Source organism: Pinus tabuliformis, chromosome 9 (genome assembly GCF_031772625.1).
Source record: "Pinus tabuliformis cultivar Carrire ecotype Pingquan chromosome 9, CPIR1, whole genome shotgun sequence".
NCBI classification, from domain to species: Eukaryota; Viridiplantae; Streptophyta; class Pinopsida; order Pinales; family Pinaceae; genus Pinus; species Pinus tabuliformis.
In genome coordinates, this window is record NC_142307.1 from 935,217,201 (window position 1) to 935,242,428 (window position 25,228).

The 25,228-nt window shown below is 36.1% G+C and overlaps 1 protein-coding gene and 1 pseudogene across 1 annotated transcript; one reads left to right on the forward strand and one right to left on the reverse strand.

Moving 5' to 3' along the window:
- Window positions 1–14,054: 14,054 nt before the first annotated feature.
- LOC149151828 (putative receptor-like protein kinase At4g39110) lies at window positions 14,055–14,925 on the forward strand. Its single transcript, XM_089443287.1, has 2 exons — window positions 14,055–14,257; window positions 14,544–14,925. The coding sequence occupies exons 1-2, from the start codon at window positions 14,055–14,057 to the stop codon at window positions 14,923–14,925; spliced, it is 585 nt and encodes a 194-aa protein (XP_089299413.1).
- Window positions 14,926–21,429: 6,504 nt separating this feature from the next.
- The window catches only part of LOC149151829 (uncharacterized), a 65,100-nt pseudogene continuing 61,301 nt past the window's right edge, over window positions 21,430–25,228 (reverse strand).

Genomic DNA, 25,228 nt, shown 5'->3' on the forward strand with positions numbered 1-25,228 from the left:
TTCAGATTCTTCATGACCAAAGTTGTTGCAGATAGAGCATTCTATTTCATTTTCAAGAAGAGAAAAGTTATTGTAGGTCCATTTCATGATCCCCGTCACATTCCTTTGATTTCGTGCTTCTCTAGTCATGATGGTCTTGTAAGCAACACATTGAGCAGCTTTGTGTCCAAAGTTATGACATGAAAAACATTGGCCATTAAAGAAGTTCCTGCGATTATCAAATCTACTAAACTGGTGTTTGTAGTTGCTATTGATATTCATTCTTGAAATAGATTGAGTATTATTTACCTGAGGTTGGTTGTAGCTTTTGTTCATCCTTGAAGTAAATTGAGCCTAATTTACCTGGTGATTTGCTTTATGCCTTTGTTGTCGATTGTCAAACTGTTCATTGCTCTTTGAAACATCAAGAAAGATTTTAGTGGAGGTTGATGGCTTCTGTGCTTAGGATGCTTCTTCAGTATATCCAAGACCTATATTTATCAGAGGAGAACGTTGCACTTTGATAATTTCATTTTAGGTTCCTGATCCTTTAGCAAATATAAGATTGAGAGCTTTTGTTTTCTCAATATCCTTTCTTAGACCCACAATTTCACATTCTAGTTTTTCATTGTGTTTTTCTCTTTCAACAAGTTGGAATGTGAGAGTATCTATAATCATATTCTTTTCTTCTAAAAAGATTTTGAGTTTAGAGATTTCTTCATAAAGGTAATCTTCATCTAAAGCATCCAGGAAAACATCATCTTCAAAATCCATCAGAAGTCTATAGTCATTACTATTTTCATCTTCATCACTATTTGATAAACCATCACTATCTTCATGCGAATATTAGCTCTTCTTACTTATACTTTGTTTTCTATTCCATTTTGTTGATTCCTTACCTTTATCAAGCTTATCTTTATGAGGACATTTGGTAGCATAATGACGGAATCTTCCACAAGCAAAACATTTGAAGGGTAGTTTACCTCTGAATCTTCCAAAACCCCGTTGAAGGTTCTTGACAAAGTTTGATTCTTCATCTCCTTCTGAAATATGTCCTGATTCATTGAGTTATTCTCTTCCTGAAGCTTTGAATGTGACTTCTCTCATATCTGATGGACCTTCTTTTCTCATTTCGAAAGCAGTTAAGATTCCATGCAGCTGTGTCATAGTATTAGTTTAAAGATCCTGCTTTTCTTCTATGGCAGATACTTTTGATTCAAACTTAGTAGACAAGGATCTTAAAACCTTTTCAACTAAAGTAACTTATTTTATCTCTTCACCAAAGTTCTTCATGCAATTAACAATCTCATCTATACGTAAGAAGTAACTAGCTATATTTTCATCATTATGCATTTTGAGAGTTTCATATTAAATTCTGAGAGTTTGTAGTTTTGCACGTTTTACTTGATTGTCTCCTTCATAGCTTAGAATGATCTTGTCCCATATTTCTTTGGCAGCTTTGAGCTGCATAACTTTGAAAAATTCTGATTGTGATGGACTTCCCAATAATGTATTGACAGCCTTGGCATTGGTTTCATATTGCTTTTTATCTGCCGTATTTGTAGGAATTGTTGATGGAAATGTATATCCTCCTTCCACAAATTCCCAGACATCTATTCCAAGAGATTGAAGATAGGTTTTGGTTCTTACCTTCCAATAAACGAAGTTTCTCCAATCAAAGATTGGTGGTCTAATGGATCCCTCTCTTTCGTAGTTGCTCATGATGAGAGATCTTCCTTCAAGCGATCAAGCTTCTTCTGAAGGACCTGCTCTGATACCAATTCTTGGAAATAATACTGAGAGGGGGGGTGAATCAGTATTAGCAAGTCAATAATTTTTCATTTCCATAATCAGATTCATATACACTACTTCAGTTAATGGAACTCACGTGTATACGCAACTGTGTTTAAGGTAACTAGCGTATATCCTACAGACTTATGATTCAGTTAATTCATCATATGTTGATCTTTAATCAGTGCATCAAAACCATATAGACAGTAACCAGGTGCAGTAAAAACAGAACAGATAATCACATGCAAGAACACAAGATATAAGGTGGAAACCCAATGTGGGTGAAAACCACCTGCTGCAGTCGTCTCTATCTTCTTTTAAACTAGAAACTTCTTTTTCCAATTTTTGTACTGGTGCAGTCTTATACCAGTACGTAGGCTTCTACCTACAGAAGGCTACAACCTTCTCTCATTCTCCAGCTTCTCCTGGAAGGGAGCTACAACCCCCTAGCTCTTGTACTAGTTGATCTATGTACTAGTATGTAGGTGCCGGCCTATAGAAGGCTACAACCTTCTCTTTTCTTCCAGGGACCACGTTTCATAAATTTTTAGACTAGATCCATCAATAACATCAATCAAATATATCTGCATCAACCAATATCCTTTGCACCAATCACAACTGAATCAATCAATCACTTTTCAAAATGCTGTAACTAGAATATAGTAACTAGAGCACAATAACCAGAACTCAGAACACTGCAACAGCAAATAGAAGTAGCTAAAACATATTTTATGAGGTATACGCTACTTCAATGTGTCAAACCTGTGTGCATACACTCTTTTCTCAAGGCTAGCCTACGTACAGATCTACAAATCAAATTTAAAATGTATACGATGTTTTGATATGAAAAACCAGCGTGTATATGCGCCTTTTCTAAAGTGAACCTTCGTACAGATCTTTAAATGATGTTTTAAACTTTACAACAATTTCCGACTTCAGTTATACCCAGATCATCATATTTACAGACTATAACATGCACCAGTTATTCAGATAAATGATCAAAAACCACATAAAGATACTTCACTTCAAGCCTTAAGATCATGACCCATCATTAGATCTTATCCTTCATCAAGCGCTAAGGTTCATCCTTGGTTTAGATCTAGCTATGCACCATAACCCAATAACCTGTATGCTAGATCTTGCTCTTCATCAGATATTCAATACTTGAGTGCCTTTGCCTAATGAACTTCTCCTCCTTTTATAGTCTTAGGCCTTACTCAATACCATGGACCAAAACCACTTAGGACCAATACCTTGGACCAAATACCTAGGGTCAACACTCCAGACCATATACCTTGGACCAATACCATGGATCAAAATACCATGGACCAAATACCACGGACCAAAACTTAGTTTTCCATCATGTACACGCCTTTCCTTCTGTGAAAGTGCATGTGTACGTTATACGCTCATTTTGGTCTACTAAACTGCGTGTACACACGGCTTGGTCAATGGGGAACCTGCATATACCTTTCTTTCTTCATTCTGTGAGTCTGAACTATGATCTATCATCAGAGTGAGTTGCCATCAAGGACAACACCTATGTCATAGTGCCAAATCTATGTCTTAATGCCAACATCATTGACATTAACTTTTGTTGCAAGAATTGGAGTCTTCATGCCTTCACCAATTTTGCAGAGTTTGTTGCTAGTTTTCTCAAACAAGAAGAATGAACGAATATGTTTTTCCTATCAATGCAATCTACACCAATATGAAAAACATTCTTTCACAAAATCCTATCTCTAGTTAATAAAAATTTACCATTTTGAGATGCTTCTATATCATCAAAAGCTGTTACCATGGTAACGTATTATGGTAGCAATCCTAGGATATCTACATAAGAATCTCTGCAAAAAAATGTACTTGTAGTGAATAGATGAAGGGATTTTATACAGACATTGATGCTAGTGCCACCATTGCATTCAAATCTAGCAATGCTGACTGCATGGTGCATGCTAATGTACATTGTGGAATGATATTAAGAGGACTTGTGCATGAAGTCCTATGTTCCTATTTAGTATTGTTACACACTACTACTAAATGAACAAGTCCTTAACTTTCACTGTCGTACTACAAATAGTTGCAACAACGCATAAACAAATGACTCTACTAGTTCCAAATTTCTGGTCACAATTTGTAGATCCCTTCTTTGACTTCTTAACATTAATTGTATGAATTATTATCTTTTCAATAGGCATGGATTTAGTTTTAGCTCCATTCAAGCCAAAATTATAGTTCTAGAGTATTTCTTTTGTATTAGTGATTGAAATATGTCGCTTAACAACATCATTTCCAATGTCCAATATAATAATCCTTGATTATTCAACAGAAACCTCTTCTCCATCCTTACCATTCAAAAATTCTGGAGAAGCATTGAGAAGACAATTTAAATTTTTTAGAGCACATGAGCTATGAACTAGGGTGTTGCCTTCATGTTTACAATTCTCATGATGACCTATATGTTCCTCATCACCTACTAATTCCACTTCTGTAGAATTTTCAAGTTCATAGCATCTCTTTTGAGCTTCTTTGTAAAGCATTTTCAAATTCTAGAGCAGTTGACTTGTGAACTAGGGTGTTCAACTCATTTTTACAGTCCTAAACAACACCTACATGCTCCTCATAACCTCAATATTTCCTTTCAGTATAATATTCTAAGTTCTTAGAGTCATATCTGCTGATCTTCTTCATAATGTTGAATATATTTTGAGAAACCTTGTAGAGTAGATTATTTAATATCAGATTTAGATAAGCCTAATAATTCATTGATGAGGGCTAATAAGTAGTCTTCCTCTCCTATTATAATTTCTTTGTATCTAGAAAAGCTACCATTCACGGCGTGCACCTATGAGCCAAGAATGGTTCGAATTTTCTCAGGTGGCAAGTAAGCAACATAAATTCTCTTTGGATATTGATTAGGTAGAAAATATCCCCATTAATGAGTATTTTAATTCTATCATCAATCTAGCACAAATTTTCTCCTTCTGCAAGAATTGCGGTGGAAGGATTGCCACTAAATAGACTAGAAACAAAGTTGTTATCTGATTGCATTCCATTTGATTTCTCTTGTCTTTTATGAAAGGTTATCTAGTCCATTGGACTATTTGTAGTTGTAGAAGAACTAGGAGATAATGAACAAGGAAAAATCATTATCAAGTAAGTAGAAAGGAGAATGCACCATTATCGAGCGTTTAGTGAGCAAGCACAAACATGCGAGATGGCTCCTACATGTTGGCATTATGACACAGGTTTGGTGCTATGACACAGGTGTTGTCCTTGATGGCAGCTCACTCAGATGATAGATCATAGTTCAGGCTCTTAGAATGAAGGAAAATAGATATGCGAAGCTTCCCCTTGACTAAGCCACGTATACACGCGAGTTAGTAGTCCAGAAGACGCATATGTGTATACACACACTTTCACGTAAGGAAAAGCACGTACATGTTGGAAAACTTGGTTTTGGTCTGTGGCATTTGGTCCCTAGTATTTTGACCCGTGGTGTTGATCCAAGGTATCCTGACTGAAGTGTTGACCCCAGGTATTTGGTCCAAGGTATTGCTTCTAAGTGGTTTTGGACCATAGTATTGAGTAAGGCCTAAGACTATAAAAGGAGGAGGAGATCATTAGGCAAAAGCACTCAAGCATTGAATATCTAATGAAGAGTAAGATCTAGAATATTGGTGATTGGGTTATGGTGCATAGCTGGATCTGAATCAAGGAGGAACCTAGGCGCTAGAAGAAGGATAAGTTCTATTGATGGGTCAAGATTTTAAGGCTTGAAGAGAAGTATCTTTGTGTGATTTTGATCTTTTATATTTGGCGCACGCCTTGATCTGTAAATCTGATGATCTGGGTATAATTGATGTCTGAATAGTTGAAAAGGGTAAATCATCTTTTACAGATCTATATGCAGGTTTAGTATAGCAAAGTCGCGTATCCATGCTAGTTCGGCAATTTAAAATGGCGTATACGTAGGTTTGCCTTCATATAGCAGCGTATGCACGTAGGTTCTACATATTGAAGTAGCGTACGTCTCATAAAATATGTTTTAGCTACTTCTGTTTACTGTTGTAGTGTTCTAGGTTCTGGTTGGGTTCTAGTACTATCTCTGTATTCTAGTTACAAAATTCAGAGAAGTGATTGTTTTGATTCAGTTTTGGTTAGTGCAAGGGAGATTGATTGATGCAGATATATTTTGATGTTTGATTGATGCTATTGATGGATCTAGTCTGAAAATTTATGAAACGTGGTTCGTGGAAGAAAAGAGAAGGTTGTAGCCTTCTATAGGTCAGCACCTACGTACTAGTACATCAGCTAGTACAAGAGCTAAGGGGGTTGTAGCTCCCTTCCAGGAGAAGCTAGAGAACGAGAGAAGGTTGTAGCCTTCTATAGGTAGAAGCCTGTGTACTAGTATAAGACTACACCAGTATAGAAATATTGTAAAAAGAAGTTTCTTATTAAAAGAAGATAGAGACAAATTGCAGTAGGTGGTTTTCACCCACATTGGGTTTCCACCTTATATCTTGTGTTCTTGTGTGTGATTGTTTGCTCTGTTTTTTACTGTACCTGTTACTGCTTATATGGTTCTGATACACAGATTAAATATCAACTGACTAAATTATAAGTTTACAAGGTGTACGTTGGATAGTTGCGTATATACGCAAGTTTCATTAACCGAAGTAGCGTATATAAATCTGTTTATGGAAATGAAATATTATTAAATTGATAATACTGATTCACCCCCCCCTCAGTATTACTTCCAACAATTGGTATCAGAGCCAAGTCCTTCAGAAGAAGCTTGATCACTTGAAGGAAGATCTATCATCATGAGCAACTACGAAAAAGAGGCATCCATCAGGGCACCAATTTTTGATGGGAGCAACTTCGTCTATTGGAAGGTAAGAACCATAATCTATCTTCAATCTCTTGGAACAGAATTTTGGGATATCATGGAAGGAGGATACACATTTCCATTAGCAACTCCTACAAATACAGCAGGTAGAAAGCAGTATGAAACAAATGTAAAGGTTGTCAATACTCTATTGGGGAGTCTATCACAATCAGAATTCGTCAAGGTTATGCATCTCACAACCACCAAAGAAATATGGGACAAGATCATTCTAAGCTATGAAGGAGAGGATCAGGAAAAACGTGAAAAACTACAATCTCTTGGAATTCAATATGAAACTCTCAGAATGCAAAATGATGAAAGTGTACCTAATTATTTCCTACATATAGGTGAGATTGTTAATTGCATGAAAAACTTGGGTGAAGAGATAAAAGAAGTTACTTTAGTTGAAAAGGTTCTAAGATCTTTGTCTTCTAAGTTTGAATCAAAAGTTTCTGCCATAGAAGAAAAGCAGAATCTTTAGAGTATTACTATGTCACAGCTGCATAGAATCCTAACTGCTTTCGAAATGAGAAAAAGGGGTCCATCAGATATGAGAGAAGCCACATTCAAAGCTTCAAGAAAAGGAGAACTCAATGAGTCAAGACATACGTCAGAAGGAGAGGAAGAATCAAACTTTGTCAAGAACCTTCAACAGGGTTTTGGAAGATTCAGAGGTAAACTACCTTTCAAATGTTTTGCTTATGGAAGAGTAGGTCATTATGCTGCCAAATGTCCTCACAAAGATAAGCTTGATAAAGGTAAGAAATCAGAAAAATGGAATAGAAAACAAAGTGTAAATAAGAAGAGCTACTATATGCATGAAGATAGTGATGGTTTATCAAATAGTGATGAAGATGAAAATAGTAATGATTATAGACTTCTGATGGCTTTTGAAGATGATGATTTCTTGGATGCTTTAGATGAAGATGGTCTCTATGAAGAAATTTCTAAACTTAAAATTTGTTTAGAAGAAAAGAGTATGATTATAGATACTCTTATATTCCAACTTACTGAAAGGGAAAAACACAATGAAAAGTTAGAATGTGAAATTGTGGGTCTAAGAAAATAAATTGAGAAAACAAAAGCTCTCAACCTTAAGTTTGCTAAAGGATCAGAAACTTTAGATGAAATTATAAAAGTGTGGCGTTCTCCTCTGATAAAGACAAGTCTTGGATATAGTAAAGAACCATCTCAAGCACAGAAGCCATCAACCTCCAAAAGCTATCTTGATGCAGCAAGGAGAAATGAATAGGTTGACAATCATCAGCAGAGGCTTAAAGCAGATCACCAGGTAAATCGAGTTCAATCTACTTCAAGGATGAACATAATCTATAACCAACCACAGGTAAATCATTCTCAATTTGCTTCAAGAATGAATTTCAATGGAAACTACAATCATTAGGTCAGTATATTTGATAATCGCAGGAATTTCTTTAATGGTCAATGTTTTTCATGTCATAACTTTGGACACAAAGCTGCTCAATGTGTTGCTTACAAAACCATCATGACTAGAGAAGCACGAAATCAAAGGAATGTGACTGGGATCATAAAAAGGACCTACAATAACTTTTCTGTTCTTGACAATGAAATAGAATGCTCTATCTGTAACAACTTCGGTCATGAAGACTCTAAATGCAGGAGTAAATTTCGACAAACATCTCAGAAGGAGCAAGATTCATTGGGTCCCAAAACTTGGAAAAATAAAGAACCACAAATCAAAAGATGTGGTATAGCCTTATATGTAGAAGGATAAGAAAATCAATGGTACATCAACATTGGATGCTCGAAACACATGACAGGTGATAAAGAAAATCTTCAGCCATATAGTGCCTTAGAAGAGGAAAGGAAGGTCTCATTTGGAAAAGACACCCCTGCAGTCATAAAAGGTAAAGTCTCTGTTCTCTTAAAAGAAAAGGTCAAAGCTGGGAATGTTATGTATGTTGATGGTTTAAAGCATAATCCATTGAGTGTTAGTCAAATGTGTGATCAAGGAAATGAGGTAGTATTTCGATCAAATGGATGTGTTGTTCGTGAGCTTGATACAAGAGAAACAATGATCAAAGGCATAAGAACTCCAAATAATTTATACATACTCAAGGGAGAAAATCAACAATGTTATCTAAGAAAAAATGATGAACACTGGCTATGGCATAGAAGATTGGGGCATCTAAGCTTCCCTCAGATAAGGAAAGAAAGCAAATTCCAGGCTGTAAGCGATCTTCCTGACATCAGAATTCTAGAAAATACAATATGCAAATAATGTCAATTTGGTAAGCAAACTAGAACACATTTCCCGGAGAAAGAAGGATCAGCTAGTAAGTCGGTTGAACTTGTCCATACTGATTTATGTGGTCCATCAAGGAAAAACTCACCTCGTGGAGAAGAATAATTTATATTGTTCATTGAAGACTTTTCTAGAATGTGCTAGATAGGACTTCTAAAGCATAAAGATGAAGCATTTGAAAAGTTCAAAGCCTTCAAAGCTTTGGTTGAAAATGAATCAGATCACAAAATCAAATGTCTCAGATCTAATCAAGGAGGGAAATTTACCTCGGATGAATTCTTTGACTTCTGTGAAGAACATGTAATAAGAAGGGAATTCTCTACCACAAGGACTCCTCAGAAAAATGGAGTGGTAGAAAGGATGAATAGAACCATTCAACAAATGGCTCATGTTATGCTAGATGAGTCTGGAACTCCTGCAACCTTCTAGGGTGAAGCTACATTTGCTGCCATCACTATTCTCAACAAAATGAATGTTCGGGTAAAAAACACTCAAACTCCTCATGAACTTTGGTATGGTAAGACTCCTACTGTAAAATACTTCAAAGTTTTTGGAAGAAAATGTTATATCAAAAGGACTGATGAAAAACTTGGCAAGTTTGAATCTAGAGCAGATGAAGGCATTCTCCTTGGTTACTCTTCCCGGAGTAAAGCATACACGTGTTATAATAAAAGACTAGGAAAAATTGTTGAGAGTATTGTTGTTGTGGTTGATGAAGGAGGCGAAAATCCAAAGCAGGTAAAAATTGAAGAGTGGGAAGATGATGAGGATTATCCTTCCACATCAAATCAGACTAATTCTGAAGAAGAAGTAATCAATAAAGCACCATAAGAGTAGATAAAAGTAGAAGAAAAGACTCCATATAGATATGTTTAGAAAAATCATCCAGAGACTCAAATTTTGGGACAGAAAGAGGCAGGTGTGCATACAAGAAGAACTATTACAGAAGCTTCAAGATATCTAGAATTTCTCTCTTCCATAGAACTGCAAAATGTACATGAAGCATGCTAAGATGAATGCTGGGTCAAGGCCATGAATGAAGAGCTTGAGAAAATTGAAAAGAATAATACTTGGGAATTAGTTCCTAGACCTCATGATAAGAATGTCATAGGAACCAAATGGATATTCAAAAACAAGCTGAATGAAAATGGAGAAGTTATTAGAAACAAGGCCAGACTTGTTTGTAAAGGGTATGCTCAACAAAAAGGTATAGAATTTGAAGAAACTTTTGCACCTGTTGCTAGACTTGAAGCCATAAGAATGTTCCTTTCTCTTTCTAGCTTTTAGAAGTTCAAAGTATATCAAATGGATGTGAAATTTGCCTTTCTTAATGGAGACCTAGAAGAAGAAGTATATATTGAGCAACCAGATGGATTCATCCTTGGAAATGATCCAAAACTTGTATGCAGACTCAGAAAGGCTCTCTATGGTCTAAAATAATCTCCAAGGGCCTGGTATTATCGTCTTGACAAATACCTTCATCAACAAGGGTTTTCAAAAGGATCGGCTGATAGCAATATATATATATATATATATATATATAAAAGTTGACAATGATAAATTGCTAATACTTGTTGTGTATGTTGATGATATCATTTTTGGGAGTAATGAAGAAGCCACGAGTCAAAACTTTGCTTTGGTAATGCAAAAAGAATTTGAAATGTCCCTTCTTGGTGAGCTCACATATTTTCTTTGTTTACAAGTTCAACAAAATAAAGATGGTATTTTTCTATCACAAACCAAGTACCTCAAGCAGATCTTGAAGAAATATGGAATGGAAGATTCTAAACCAGTATGTATCCCTATGGTAATAGGATACAACCTCAGTGCAAATGATGAATCAACAATAGTACATCAATCAACCTACAGATCCATGATTGGTAGTCTGCTCTATCTAACAGGTACCCAACCGGAAATCATGCATGCAGTGGGAATAGTTGGAAGTTTCCAAGAAAATCCAAAGGAATGACACCTGCAGGCAGTCAAAAGGATCTTCAAATATATTCAAGGAACTCATAATTTTGGCTTATGGTATCCTAGGGACACAGATCTTACACTTCATGCATACATAGATGTAGATTGGGCAGGAAGCATGGATGATAGAAAAAGCACTAGTGGTGGTGCATTCTATATGGGTTCCAGATTAGTGTCTTGGTTCAACAAGAAACAAAGTTCAATTGCATTATCTACAGCTGAAGCAGAATATGTGGCTGCTGCATCTTGGTACACACAACTCCTTTGGATGATGTAAACATTGTAAGATATTCAGATCACATGTACTCCACCCATCTCCATTCTATGTGATAATACAAGTGCAATCAATATTTCAAGAATCCAGTCATGCATTCCAAGACCAAGCACATACCTATCAAATATAATTTTCTCCAGGAACAAGTGCTTGAACAAAAGGTCAAATTGGAGTATGTTCCCTCCAAGGAACAAGTTGCTGATATATTCACAAAACCACTGCCTTGAGAGACATTTGAATACCTCAGACAGGAGTTGGGAGTAGTTGATGCATCATCTTGCTATTGACACTTATCTGTTTCAGATAAAAGTGGTTGTACGCGAGTTTCATGAAGCGTATCCACGTACATATGCCGGTTTCTATGGATACAGCCGTGTATATGTTGGTTTGAAGAATATTAGTGGGCCAAACTCAAGATGAAAAGAGTCTGATATGGGTCTGACAGTGATCATCTGGCACAGGTTTAGGGGGAGCATATACTTCTAATAATGCATTGTTGGCATTATCTTAGAAGATCTTGGTATAATTTCATAGTTGTTTTTGATTCAGGTGGAACAGGTGCAGAGGGAGATCATGGTTGCTGGTCTAGATGGTGATTGACAGATGCTGCTGATGATAGTTGTTGATGACTATCATAGTCTTGTTTTAGATATTTCGTCTCTATGTCATGTATATATTTTATTATCAAGGTCATGTAACGACCTATTTTGTTTCCCCACTATGCCTAGGATGGATGATGTAAGGTTCTTGGTGTATCCCCACTTGGTTGGGTGGATGAGTCAATATTGGTATATCCCCACTTAGTTGCAAGATGGATATATGTATGAGCCTTTGGTGATAGGAAGGTCATTTATGATGTATAGAGTCATGTTATTCTTATAGAACATCTTTTTGCAGACCTTGGCTTCATTCAGGGGGAGCATGAATAGTACACTTCAGCATATCCAAAAAGTTCAATATGTACTCAGTGGGAGCATAACCCTTTGCCCTCGATGACAAAGGGGGAGAATGACTTTGAGTGACTTGGGGTTTCCATCAAGTCCAAAGGGGGAGATTGTTGGAATTGTGACATAGGTGTTGTCCTTGATGGCAACTCACTCAAATGAGAGATCACAGTTCAGGCTCTCAGAATGAAGGAAAAGAGATATACGCAGGTTCCCCTTGACCAATCCATGTATACACGTGGGTTAGTAGTCCAGAAGACGCATATGCATATACACGCACTTTCACGCAAGGAAAAGCACGTACATGTTGGAAAACTTGGTTTTGGTCTGTGGTATTTGGTCCCTAGTATTTTGACCCATGGTATTGATCCAAGGTATCCTGACCGAAGTGTTGACCCCAGGTATTTGGTCCAAGGTATTGCTTCTAAGTGGTTTTGGACCATGGTATTGAGTAAGGCCTAAGACTATAAAAGGAGGAGGAGATCATTAGGCAAAAGCACTCAAGCATTGAATATCTAATGAAGAGTAAGATCTAGAATACTAGTGATTGGGTTATGGTGCATAGCTGGATCTGAATCAAGGAGGAACCTGAGCTCTAGAAGAAGGATAATTTATATTGATGGGTCAAGATATTAAAGCTTGAAGAGAAGTATCTTTGTATGATTTTGATCTTTTATATTTGGTGCATGTCTTGATTTGTAAATCTAATGATCTAGGCATAACTGATGTCTGAATAGTTGAAAAGGGTAAATCATCTTTTACAGATTTGTATGCAGGTTCAGTATAGCAAAGGTGCGTATACACGCTGGATCGGAAATTCAAAACAGTGTATACACAGGTTTGCCTTCATATAGTAGCATATGCACGTAGGTTCTACATATTGAAGTAGCGTATGTCTCATAAAATATGTTTTAGCTACTTCTGTTTACTGTTGTAGTGTTTTGGGTTCTGGTACTGTTACTGTATTCTGGTTATAGCATTTAGAGAAGTGATTGTTTTGATTCAGTTTTGGTTAGTGCAAGGGAGATTGATCGATGCAGATATATTTGATGTTTGATTGATGCTATTGATGGACCCAGTCTGAAAATTTATGGAACGTGGTCCCTAGAAGAAAAGAGAAGGTTGTAGCCTTCTGTAGGTCTGCACCTACGTACTAGTACATCAGCTAGTACAAGAGCTAAGGGGATTGTATCTCCCTTCCAGGAGAAGCTGGAGAACGAGAGAAGGTTGTAGCCTTTTGTAGGTAGAAGCCTGCATACTGGTATAAGACTACACCAGTACAGAAATATTGTAAAAGAAGTTTCTTATTAAAAGAAGATAGAGATGAATTGTAGTAGGTGGTTTACACCCACATTGGGTTTCCACCTTATATCTTGTGTTCTTGTGTGTGATTGTCTACTCTGTTTTTTACTGTACCTGTTATATGTGGTTTGGATACACAGATTAAAGATCAATTGACTAAATTATAAGTTTACAAGGTGTACGCTGGTTGCTCTAAACATAGTTGCGTATATACGCAAGTTTCATTAACCGAAGTAGCGTATATAAATTTGTTTATGGAAATAAAATATTATTAAATTGATAATACTAATTCACCTCCCCTCTCAGTATTATTTCCAACACTACATTGGTTATGGTAGTCTGGAAGACTTGTCACTTGCACACATGCTTCCTTAAAGAACTTTAGGGCTTCATCAATGAGTCAATTATGTGCATATCCTGCAAGCATGGTTGTTTGTGAGACAACATTTTGTTGATGCATTTTGTTAAACAATTCACGTTCCTTCCATATACTTCCACATTTTGCATACATGTCTCTGAGGGAATTTGCTACAACCACATCATATAGAAACCCATTTCTAATTATTTCTTCATGGATCTCCACACCTAGTTCTAGGGCTTCCATGTTACTACAAGATGGAAGAATGTTGGCAAAGGAAAAAGTCTCTGGCATTTGTCAATGCCATTGAGGTTGTCTTGGCCCCTGATGGGTTGATACCAACGAGGGTTCTGTCTATTCAACCTCTTGTGGATGGCTATGCACTCTATGGCATAGCTCTGGAGACAGTTTATATGATTAATATGGGAGGAACTAAGATCGATTCTAGGAATGATACTTTGTGAAGAGTTTGGGAGACTGTTCAGAAGTATTTGAAGATAAAAACTACTACTAAGAGTGCTTCTATTAATCCCAGCTTTATCAAATACAATTCTCTTGTTAGTGATGTTATTTATGCTAACATGGTCTATGCAACAACACAGGAAATGGTTGTGAGTGCATCCAGTACTGTAAACCCAAAATTTCAACATTTCTTGGACTTTTAGTGTGGACTCTATTCTCACATATTTTGTTCGGATGCATTTTTGTGATATTGGTAGCTAAGCTATATATCTATTGATTTTCAGTGCCTATATCAATGGACAATCTGCATTAGCGGACTTTGATATGTCTAGCAAGGAAAGGGGGTTGGATGTGTCTTTCTATCGAGACTTTGTTGCCAACACTTCAGTTGGGGCGAAGCTGGTCCAGATCCAAGTTGGGTCGACAAGTCCTCTATATGATAATACCAATGTTAATGCTATACTAAATGGGTTGGAAATAATGAAGATAAGCAGTCCTACTGGAAGTCTGGATGAGCCCTATCATGTTCATGGCAATAGTCCTATGAACTCCAAAGGAAAAAATGGGAAGATGGGACCTATTATTGGATCAATTGTTGGAGATTTTGCTGCATTGAGACTACTAGCAATAGGGTATTTCATGTATATCCACCCAAAATTGAAGTGAAAGAACTCCCCTCCAACCTGGTTGCCTCTTCCTTTGCATGGTGGGAATTCAAAAACTATGGCCAGTAAAGTTTCCCCAAGTTCCTACAAGAGTGGTACTAGTAGCTATGTTTTGTCTGCTCCAAGTATGGGCCAGTCCTTTACATTTGTAGAGATACAATAATCCACCAACAACTTTGATGAAAATTTTAGACTCAGCATGAGAAGTTTTTGTGAAGTTTATAAAGGTGAACTAGAAGATGGGACACTGTTTTTCTAAGGGATTTTTTCAAACATATCACTTGCAATTTTTATGCTTCCCCATTTCACATACATGCTTACAAAGGCATTCCATACAAACATATTCATCTCAAAACTACTCCCTTGATTCATTCATGAATCTCCATGCCTTGTTCTAGAGTTGCCAAAGTGGCACACATGAAGAACCGTATAAAATATTTTGGATTCTATTCCAATATCTTTATGTTGTATCTTTTCAGAGTTTCAGGGCCTCAAGAGCATATCAATTATGTGGATATCAAGCAAATGATAGTGTTCCATCAGACCACATTTTGTAAAACAATTACCATGCCTTCTCTATAGTTCCACATTTCACATGCATGTCTATGAGGACATTTTCCACAAAGCCATCTAGCTAAAATCTACCTATAATTATCTTCACACCACCTTCTAAATATTTCAATTTGGCACACAATGAGAGCAATAAAATGCACCTTTTTCATTTTAATTATGTTTTGGAGTTACGTATTATGCTAGTTATCAAAGTTTTATCTTAGTCATAGGGTATATGATATTAAGTTGTAGTTGGTGGACTTGGTCAATGGTGGTTAGAGGTAGCTGGTGAATTTTCAGGCCCTAGTTCAATGAATGGTGTGGTCTCTTTTGTGATCCGACAATAGTCCAAGAGGTCTTAAAATCCCATACTTTAGTTCCTCCATAGAATCATCTATCTTGGAAAATAATGGACTGCTACAACCTGCTCTATTTTTCTCCCCTTCATTGCCAAGGAAGGTATTAATTTTGCATCATTGACATTAACTTTTGTTGCAAGACTTGGAGTCTTCATGCCTTCACCAATTTTGTAGAGTTTGTTGCTAGTTTTCTCGAACAAGAAGAATGAACGAATATGTTTTTCCTATCAATGCAATCTACACCAATATGGAAAACATTCTTTCACAAAATCCTATCTCTACTTAATAAAAATGTATTGTTTTGAGATGCTTCTATACCATCAAAAATTGTTACCATGATCATGTATTATTGTAGAAATCCTTGAATAGGAGATCTACATAAGAATCTATGCAAAAAATTGTACTTGCAGTGAATAGATGAAGGACTTTTATATAGACATTGATGCTAGTGCTACCATTGCATTCGAACCTAGTAATGCTGACTGCATGGTCCATTGATGGTCGTACTACAAATAGTTGCAACAAGGCATGAACAAATGACTCTACGAGTACCAAATTTTTGGTCACAACTTGTAGATCCCTTCTTTGACTTCTTAATATTAATTGTATGAATTATTATCTTTTCACTAGGAAATGACTTTTTAGCTCCATTCAAGCCAAAATTACAGTTCTAGAGTATTGATTTTGTATTAGTGATTGAAAGATTTCGCTTAACAAAATCATTTCCAATGTGCAATACAATAATCCTTGATTATTCAACAGAATCCTCTTCTCCATCCTTACCATTAAAAAATTCTGAAAAAGCATTGAGAAAACACTTTCAACTTTTTATAGCACACGATCTGTGAACTAGGGTGTTGAATTCATCTTTGCAATTCTCAAGATGACCTACATGTTCCTCATCACCTACCAATTCCACTTTTGCAGAATTTTCAAGTTCATAGCATCTCTTATGAGTTTCTTTGTAAAGCATTGTCAAATTCTAGAGCATTTGACTTGTGAACTAGGGTGTTCAACTCATTTTTACAGTCCTAAACAATAGCTACATGTTCCTCATAACTTGAATATTTCCTTTATGTATAATATTCTAAGTTCTTAGAGTCATATCTTTTGATCTTCTTCATAATGCTAAATATATTTTAAGAAACTTTGTTGAGTATATTCTTTAATATAAGATTTAGATAAGCCTAATAATTCATTGATGAGGGCTAATAAGCAGTCTTCCTCTCCTATTATAATTTCTTTGCATCTAGAAAAGATATCATTGATGGTGTGCACCTATGAGCCAAGAATGGTTTGAAGGTTCTCAGGTGGCAAGTAAGCAACATCCATTCTCCTTGGATACTAATTAGGTAGACAATGGCCCCATTAACGAGTATTTTAATTCTATCATCAATCTAGCACCAATTTTCTCCTTCTGCAAGAATTGTGGCGGAAGGATTGCCACTAAATAGACTAGAAACAAAGTTTTTATCTGACTGCATTCCATTTGATTTATTTGTATTTTATGAAAGGTTATCTGGTCCATTGGGCTATTTGTAGTTGTATAAGAACTTGGAGATGATGAACAAGGAAAATTCATTATCAAGTAAGTTGAAAGGAGAATGCACCATTATTGAGCATTTGGTGAGCAAGCGCAAGCATGCCAGATGGCTCCTACATTGGTTATGATAGTCTGGAAGACTTGTCACTTGCACACCTGCTTCCATTTCTATTGAAACTAGAACACTAATTGGGTCCCAGATATCCAATAGCAAGGGCACACTTCTCGTTGGTTAGTATTCATTCCCCCCTCTACCTCCCCTTTCTCTCTATAATTCTACTTGTAGGGATTTGATTTTCACAAGGAAATTAAGGCATGATTTCTCAAAAAGCCTAGCTTGTATTTGACATGTGTTTGAATAGTGAAGATAATGAAAAAATATTTTATTCAATATGACATCTTATTGTAAATCGAGTCTGTCACTAGGCTCACATGGTTCAAATGTTATTGTTTTGTCAGCATCATGGGAAATTTATGTCTATCTTGCATACCAGAGGACTTGGAAATGTTTTAACCATATTCTTGGGGAAACTTATGAAATGGTCAATCATGGAGGGATAACATTTATCACAGAGTAGGTGTTTGGGGCTTTATTTGTTCTCAAAGGTGTTAGTTATCTAGAAAAGACTTCTAGGTTGGTCTGGATGATTAGGTATCTCTTGATGTAGTATACAATTCTCTTTTTTTCAAATCTCATTGCTTCCTAGAATTTGTTAATTCAAGAGATACAAATTTTCTTCTGGTTAAATAGGCTAGCCACCATCCTCCAATGGGCCTAGCCTATGCAGAAAACATACATTTTTCATACATTCTGTCCTCAAGTAAAAACAAAGTTTCTTGGAAACTTTGTGGTATTTATCCACCTGGAAGGTCACTTCTCAGAAATATTTTTCTCTCTTTTCTGATTAGATAATCATCCTTTCAGATATATGTATCATGCATGTTTGTAAATTGGTTGTTTCTGTTGACTAGCAGTGGTATTTCTTTTGTTTAATTTTAATTTTTAATTTTTATTCTGTAATGCATTTCTTGGGAAAATCCATTGGCTACTTCCCCCCATTCTGAGGATGATGCCTAGGGTAAGCCAGATTCTATAAAAGCTTGGAGCTTTGTTGTGTCACTTAGGAGAAGAGAACCTAGGTGGGAAGTATAACCTTCTACCATGCAACCACTTGGGCTAGACCCAATCTACAATTGGAAGTGGTATTTTTCTTTATTTTTGGTTATTAATAAATACAATACCTTGGTTCTAGCTTTATTTTCCATTTTTGTATTCAGCTACGAAATTGTCCTTGAGGTTGTTGCTTGGATGAAATTCAAAAATGGTATTTTTTTTTAAAAAGTTCTAAAAGTCTTGGAAATACATGATAGAGTTATTAAGTCCACTAAGCCTATTTCTTTGCAAAGAACTTTATAGATTTTCTTGAGTATGGCTTGAATTGTCTGAAGGATAGCATAACCATATAGAAGGATAATTTTCATGTATACAAGCTTGAGTTTGATTATATTATTCAAGGCATAGTCAGTTACAAGAAATGCTCTATGTACTTCTCTTGATCTCAAGTTCCATCATTCTAGAATATCTCTTGTCATTTGCAAATCATATAAGAGGACTTGTTTGACCAATGAAAAAGTCAAACCAACATTTCTTTGTTTCACTGCAATATTAAAAAGGTGATATTCTCATGAAAATTGATATTTGCAATCTCTTTTAGTTATAAAAAATGCATGAGTTGTATTTTCAAGCCAACTATTTTGTTCTAGAAGGGAAAAATTTAATCATAAGTTGAGTTTCTCTCTGCAATGTTAACTATAATGACATTCATTTAAAAACAGAATCATAATATTGCTTTAGATTGGAGATAACCTCCAAAGGGCTATGCAGCACTCCAAGAGGCCATTTAATGGATAACTTTTGCATTACACTTTGGAGGCAATGAATATCTTATCTGAATTGACTTGGAAAATTGGTGTTTGTTTGCAACCTGTGATTTTTATGGTGATAGAACTTGCTAATTTGTGTATGCATGGGTTTTTCAGGATGTTTGGTGCTAAAGAAATCTAGAGAGGTTCTAGATTTGGTGCTACCTCCATCTAAAGTTCATAACCTAATTTTTGGACGAACTTGGATTGATTGACCAGGTGAGATGGTGTTACAAATTTGACTATAGGAGATAAAGTGTTGCTGTACTTTCAACCTTGTGGTTGGTTTGGGCATGAAAATCGATCCTCTTTATTTTTCACTTTCTTTATCTATAAAGAATTGAAAGTAAGAAGCGATGTTTAATATTTTCTACATATTGGTGTTGTCCTATTGCAATGGTATTTACTATTTATTGATTATGCAAAAGGTATTCCAAGTCTATAATACTTCTAGAGCTCTGTACATTTGTTAGTCTTGATATGATATTATTGAATCTACTTAGTTATCAAAGGACTTGTTGGGAAGATACCTACTTGTTGTAATCTATATTTAGTATTTATTTTTCAGAGCCTAGGTGGGAACATAAGTATTTTCCATGCTAAAATTATCTTTCCTATCATAATATATAAGTTTTGGGGATTTGGAACATGCCCTAATATTATCTTTATTATCTTTCTTATCCTACACTTAGTTTCAGGGATTTGGAACATGCCCTAACACGCATGGACACCTAATAAGTGTAATAAGTGTGGAGCTATGTTTGAACCTAAAGTCAGACGAGGTAAAAACAATATCAAATTCACACCCTAAAATGAGGCATATGTTACAATGGCCCAGTGCTAGAGGCCTCCACAAATAAACACTATGACTACAACATAAAATGGAAACAAATATTATGTTACAAGTTGTACATATGAGATGCTCATTCTCAATGGACTAGATCACAAACCACCTCTTCAATCAACTCATTGAAGATTAAACTATCAACTTCAATGCCCACTATTTCAATATCATCCTGCATTCTCGCCATGTCAATTCTATTGAGATCCTTTGCTACAAGGTTCTCAAATGTACACTGAAATTCTGATTGTAGGTAAAGATAATAGGAAATTTTCCTCCATGTCTCTTCCAACAGCTTCTTACCAACAGGCATGTGACAAACATTCTTTTTTTATTGTCTCACCCATGGAGTGACATTAATGAATGGAGCTAGCATTTCCAACAACACTTCATTTATGCAGCAAAAAAGGAGACATTTTTCTAATTTTCTCTCATGAATTCCACTTTCATAGATGGAACATAAGTGGCTCAGTTCAGTATCAAGTTCCTTTGTTTAAAATTACATGTCATCATTGTAACATTCTTCTATTTTCTCATATAGAGAGGGGTCCAATGGATGAGTTGACGAGTACCATTGTGCAAAAATCATGTCAGCATTCCCAAAGAAACCACTAGCCACGAGTACTTTGTGAGGTACAACAAATCAACACCTCTCTCTTGGACATGAAATCTCATTTAATAGCACAAATCCTATATCTACATTCTTATTTATAGAAACTGGAAATCCTAACAAAGGTGAACCTTTAGTCTCAGATTGTAAGTTGCATTGCTTTTCATCATCAATGTTAGTTTTTTCAGTATTGAGGTCCTCCAACTCTAATATTTGCCGCAATAAAACATCTCTAGATGCATGACTTGGTTTTCTAGGGCCATGAAACTTGAGAAGGTCAAGGCATAAATGCAATTCTAAAAAATAACATGCAAATAAAAAATATTGTGTCAATTCAAAAAACATTATGCCCATATCGAAAAAGAATAGCAGATGAACATGTGATCTAAACTAATTGGACCCCTAAATCTCAACCCCTGATTGTGAAGAGCAGCATCCTCAACCACCGAACTTCATATTTGAACTTATTTCTTTGAAACCCCTGTGGCTAGGAGTTTCTTCTTTGATAGGAAAGTCCATATCTGATACTGGACTTGGACATCCACCTTTTGTTTTGGTTTTTTCTGAGTCACATGATTCATTTAATTCATTTCCAGGAACTTCATCTATTGCACAACAAGATGGAACACCCAACAACTCTCTAGGTAAAATTTCCTAGAATACATATACCAGTCAGATCATTCAAGAAAATAAGCCTGATAGTTCAAGTGGAAATCATAAAATGCATAGACAATGTGTAGAGTCAAATAGAACAATGGAATGCTTCTTACACCTATCATGCAGTCAACACCAATACCAGACAATGTTTCATTCTCTATTGTTGTAGGGACCAAAATTGATGCTTCAAGAACACATTCTTCAAATCCTTTCTCATCTACAGGTGAGACTTTATGTATGTTGCATGTGCTCTGCAATTGTTCTGTTGCCATGTTTGGAACATCTCTTGATTGTGGAGGAGTTTTCTACTGTGATACAACTGAGAGATTAGATAATATCTCCTTGAGAATTCTTGATTCAAAATGATCTTTGGGCACTAAATCATATCCCTTATCCAAGTGAATTTCAAGATAATTGTTTGATTGCAAGGTACACAAAGAATCCATTTTCTTGTTGCTTGACCTCCACTTTCTCAGCAGAAATCTACCTTTCAAATTTAAAACTTTAGCTTTAAACCTAGATATTTTTCTCCTATATTTTATTTATTCCATAGGTAGGGTGTCACCTCGTATGTCACAGTCAATTCCATTTTCAGTTGCCCTGTTATCACAAGAAGCATTACCATTCTTCCCAACACTACCCCTCTCAAAACTTGTGGCAGATACTGGAAGAGACTGGGATCTCAGCAGGCTACTAGGTGAAATATCTGTTTTATTATCCATATTTTTGTTGTCTAATTATATCCATCCCACTCTACATGCATGTCCCATCTACTAGGCCTTTTAATCTTGCTACTTGGTTCATGCATATCACAAAAGAATTCATAACATTCCTCATCACTCACGTTAGCTCTATTATTTTGTTGGTATCTTTTTTACCGATACACTTGTTTATTTTCATCAAGAAAAGCAAGGAGTTTCCCTAAGGAATCTTGAATTTGTTTGTTGTGTTGCTTCTCTTCATGCCCTTGAGCAGCTCTCGACCTTTTTGAAATTGTCTTCGCAACTGCTTTGTTTCCATATTTAGGTGAATCAGAAGGTTTGCAAGGGGAAGATGACAAGGATGAGCCTAACTTGGTTTTGTAATCCCATGAAGATTTGGTACTAGAGGTGGAAGATTCCAGGGAAGTATTAATGCACACATATGGAGAAGTATCTGTCAACCTGTTTGGTGAACAATTTTTTTTTCAGAAAAACCCATCAGAGTTGGAACTTAAACCAAACTAGATGAATCGTTTTTCATATCTCTCGTCGCATTTTCATTGCCTTTACTTGTAATCTGTCAGGCGATTTTCCTTGGATGCTTAGGAACATCAGGAATTTCATCCAAGACAACTTCTTTATTAATCCTTGACTCATCTTTTCTCTTCTCCACAAAACCCATTTTAAGCCATGACTCCTTGAAGAAAATCTTGAGTGTTATCCCTCACTTCTTCTGGATACCTGAATCCAATTTGAGATCTGGGGAGCAGCTTGGTGATGGACTGGGACTAAAATTTTTGACACCTTTCTAGAGTAGGCTTTGAGACAACTATCCTTGTTGGTACAAAGCCTATGGTACAAAACTTTGCATTTTTCAAAGCCTATGTTGTCACCGTGTTTGTTGCATTTTCTTTTGTGACTATTTTGTGATATATTATCATTTGATCAAGGTCAATCTTTTTCTCATGTTAGATATGTGACATGGTTACAATTATCTCAATGTGACTGTGGTTGTCCCAAAGCTAGACAAGGCTTCATTTTAGGCAAATCCCAAGTGTTTAACTTTAGTATTCCTCCTATCTGTTAACAGATGTTCAGTATTTTTTATTGATTCATTTCAGCATTGGGTATTGCATGGAATTATTTACTTGTAGGGGTGGTTTATCCTTCATGTTTCCTTTTGCAAAAATCAATCTTTAATTTTATGTGAACAATGAATTTGAAGACATTTTTTATGTGGATCAGTGTATCACATCTCTCAAAGGAAAGTTTCAGATAGTAAAGAATATTCCTTCAAAGATGAAGGCAAAGGGAGAAGATGGGAGGCAAAGGCAGAAGATGGGGCAGTCTTCACCATGCCTCCTGTGAGCTGGTCAAACATGTCCTATTACCTGCATCAGGTTGTGTATCAAAGAATATCATTTAATACTTTGGGCTTTGCACAAAAGGATACTAACAAAGTTTCCTACTATGATACAAATCATTCCCCTTATAAGAAAGCACAAAGTTTTGCATTTGAATAATACATATGCACATATGGCAAATAATAGCCTGCCACTTGAGGTTTAAAAGCTATGTTTTCATGTGAATTACAACACTCTTCTTTTCACTTCAAAAATTGTTGAATTGGGTCAATTTGTTTTTAAAATATTGCAACAACATGGTCCTTTTGTGGCTCTTTATCTTTGTTATGAAATGGATATATTGGTTTTTTCTGGTTGCACTCTTGGCTGTACCGATGAATAAGTTGAGGAACTGTTGGAGGGAAATGTTCCCCTAGGGATTTTTGGGTTGAAACCCTAGCAGACTGAAAGTTATCTATTCAAAGAAACACACATTCACACAGCCATTATGCTATTATAAGCAAATTCTATTGTAAAGGGGATGTACCTTAGGTCCTACGTTTGAGAAGGCCCTTAGGGTCCAAACCCTTCTTTGAGTTCCCTTCTTCTCTTTTGTCATGCAAAACAACCAATTCCAAAGAACACAGCAGTGTATGGACAAAACCTTATAAATAAACCATATTCATGTTATAAATAAAGGTAGTTAGTTATGAAATCCAAACAACCATTTACATATGAATTCTAAACATGAATATCATAAACATAAAGAAGATTCATATCAGGAACCAAGACATGTGTTTCTTTTATTATAGACAAATAAAGTACATAAAAAGGAATAATTTCACCTGAGTCACCTTCAGCAGGCTCCAAGCAAAGCTTCCTTCCAGATCCATTCCAGCCTCAAGCCTTTAACAAACTCCTTCCATGACTCACTCCATGATGTCATAAATGGTGGATGAACATCAACACACAAGGAAACAAGGGTTTCCTGTACAAATGGGGGGAGTGCAGAAGGCACAAGGGACTTCAGACCTGGTCAGGGGAAAAATCTCAGCATAATAACCTTTCTCTCTCTTCTCTCCTCTCCCTTAGGCCTTCCCTTTGAGGTCTTTTTATACCTCACCCAAAGTAGTTTTTTAGTTGGAAGTTGGTTGGGAACAATTGGGCCATGGGCACTAACAGGTGATCAGCATGTAAAACTCGTGATATCCACCCGAAAATAAGGAGTTTTATATTTTTTAAAGTGTTTTAATACATATACAAGGGTTGGGTATACACAGACCCACGTATACACGTGTTTAACTCAGGGCAATGTCGCGTATAAGGGATAAAACACTGTTTTTTAAATTTTAGGACCAGGTCTGGAAGGAGGGGTTGCCCTAGGCCATGAGTGCAGCATCACAACCCATAAGAGTGAGATTTGGAGCTATAATAGATGCCCCCTAATATATGAGGTCAGAAGGGGTACATGATGGCCGAAATGTATTATGAAAGTACATGGAAAGGAAATCTGTCAAAAACTGAGGAGGACTTCACCAGAATTCAGCCTGTCAAGCCACCAAAGGAGATCAGAAAGAAACAATGTCTCAGGCGAGCACACCCATGCTCAGAAAAAGTAAAGCATGTCCGCATATCAAGTACAAGCGGATCCACTAAGTATACAAGTATAAATGACTGGAAAATACATAATGGATCACCTGATCACGATGAACAAGTACATGTCTGAATATCACATATAAGACTGTCAATGATGCTGAAAGATGCAACGGATCACT

Bases quoted from the DNA above. Each gene is read 5' to 3' on its own strand.
- LOC149151828 (XM_089443287.1), top strand. From the start codon at position 14,055: ATGGAAGAATGTTGGCAAAGGAAAAAGTCTCTGGCATTTGTCAATGCC. The intron at 14,258-14,543 runs GTGAAGAGTTTG...ATTGATTTTCAG, and splicing joins GATTCTAGGAATGATACTTT to TGCCTATATCAATGGACAAT.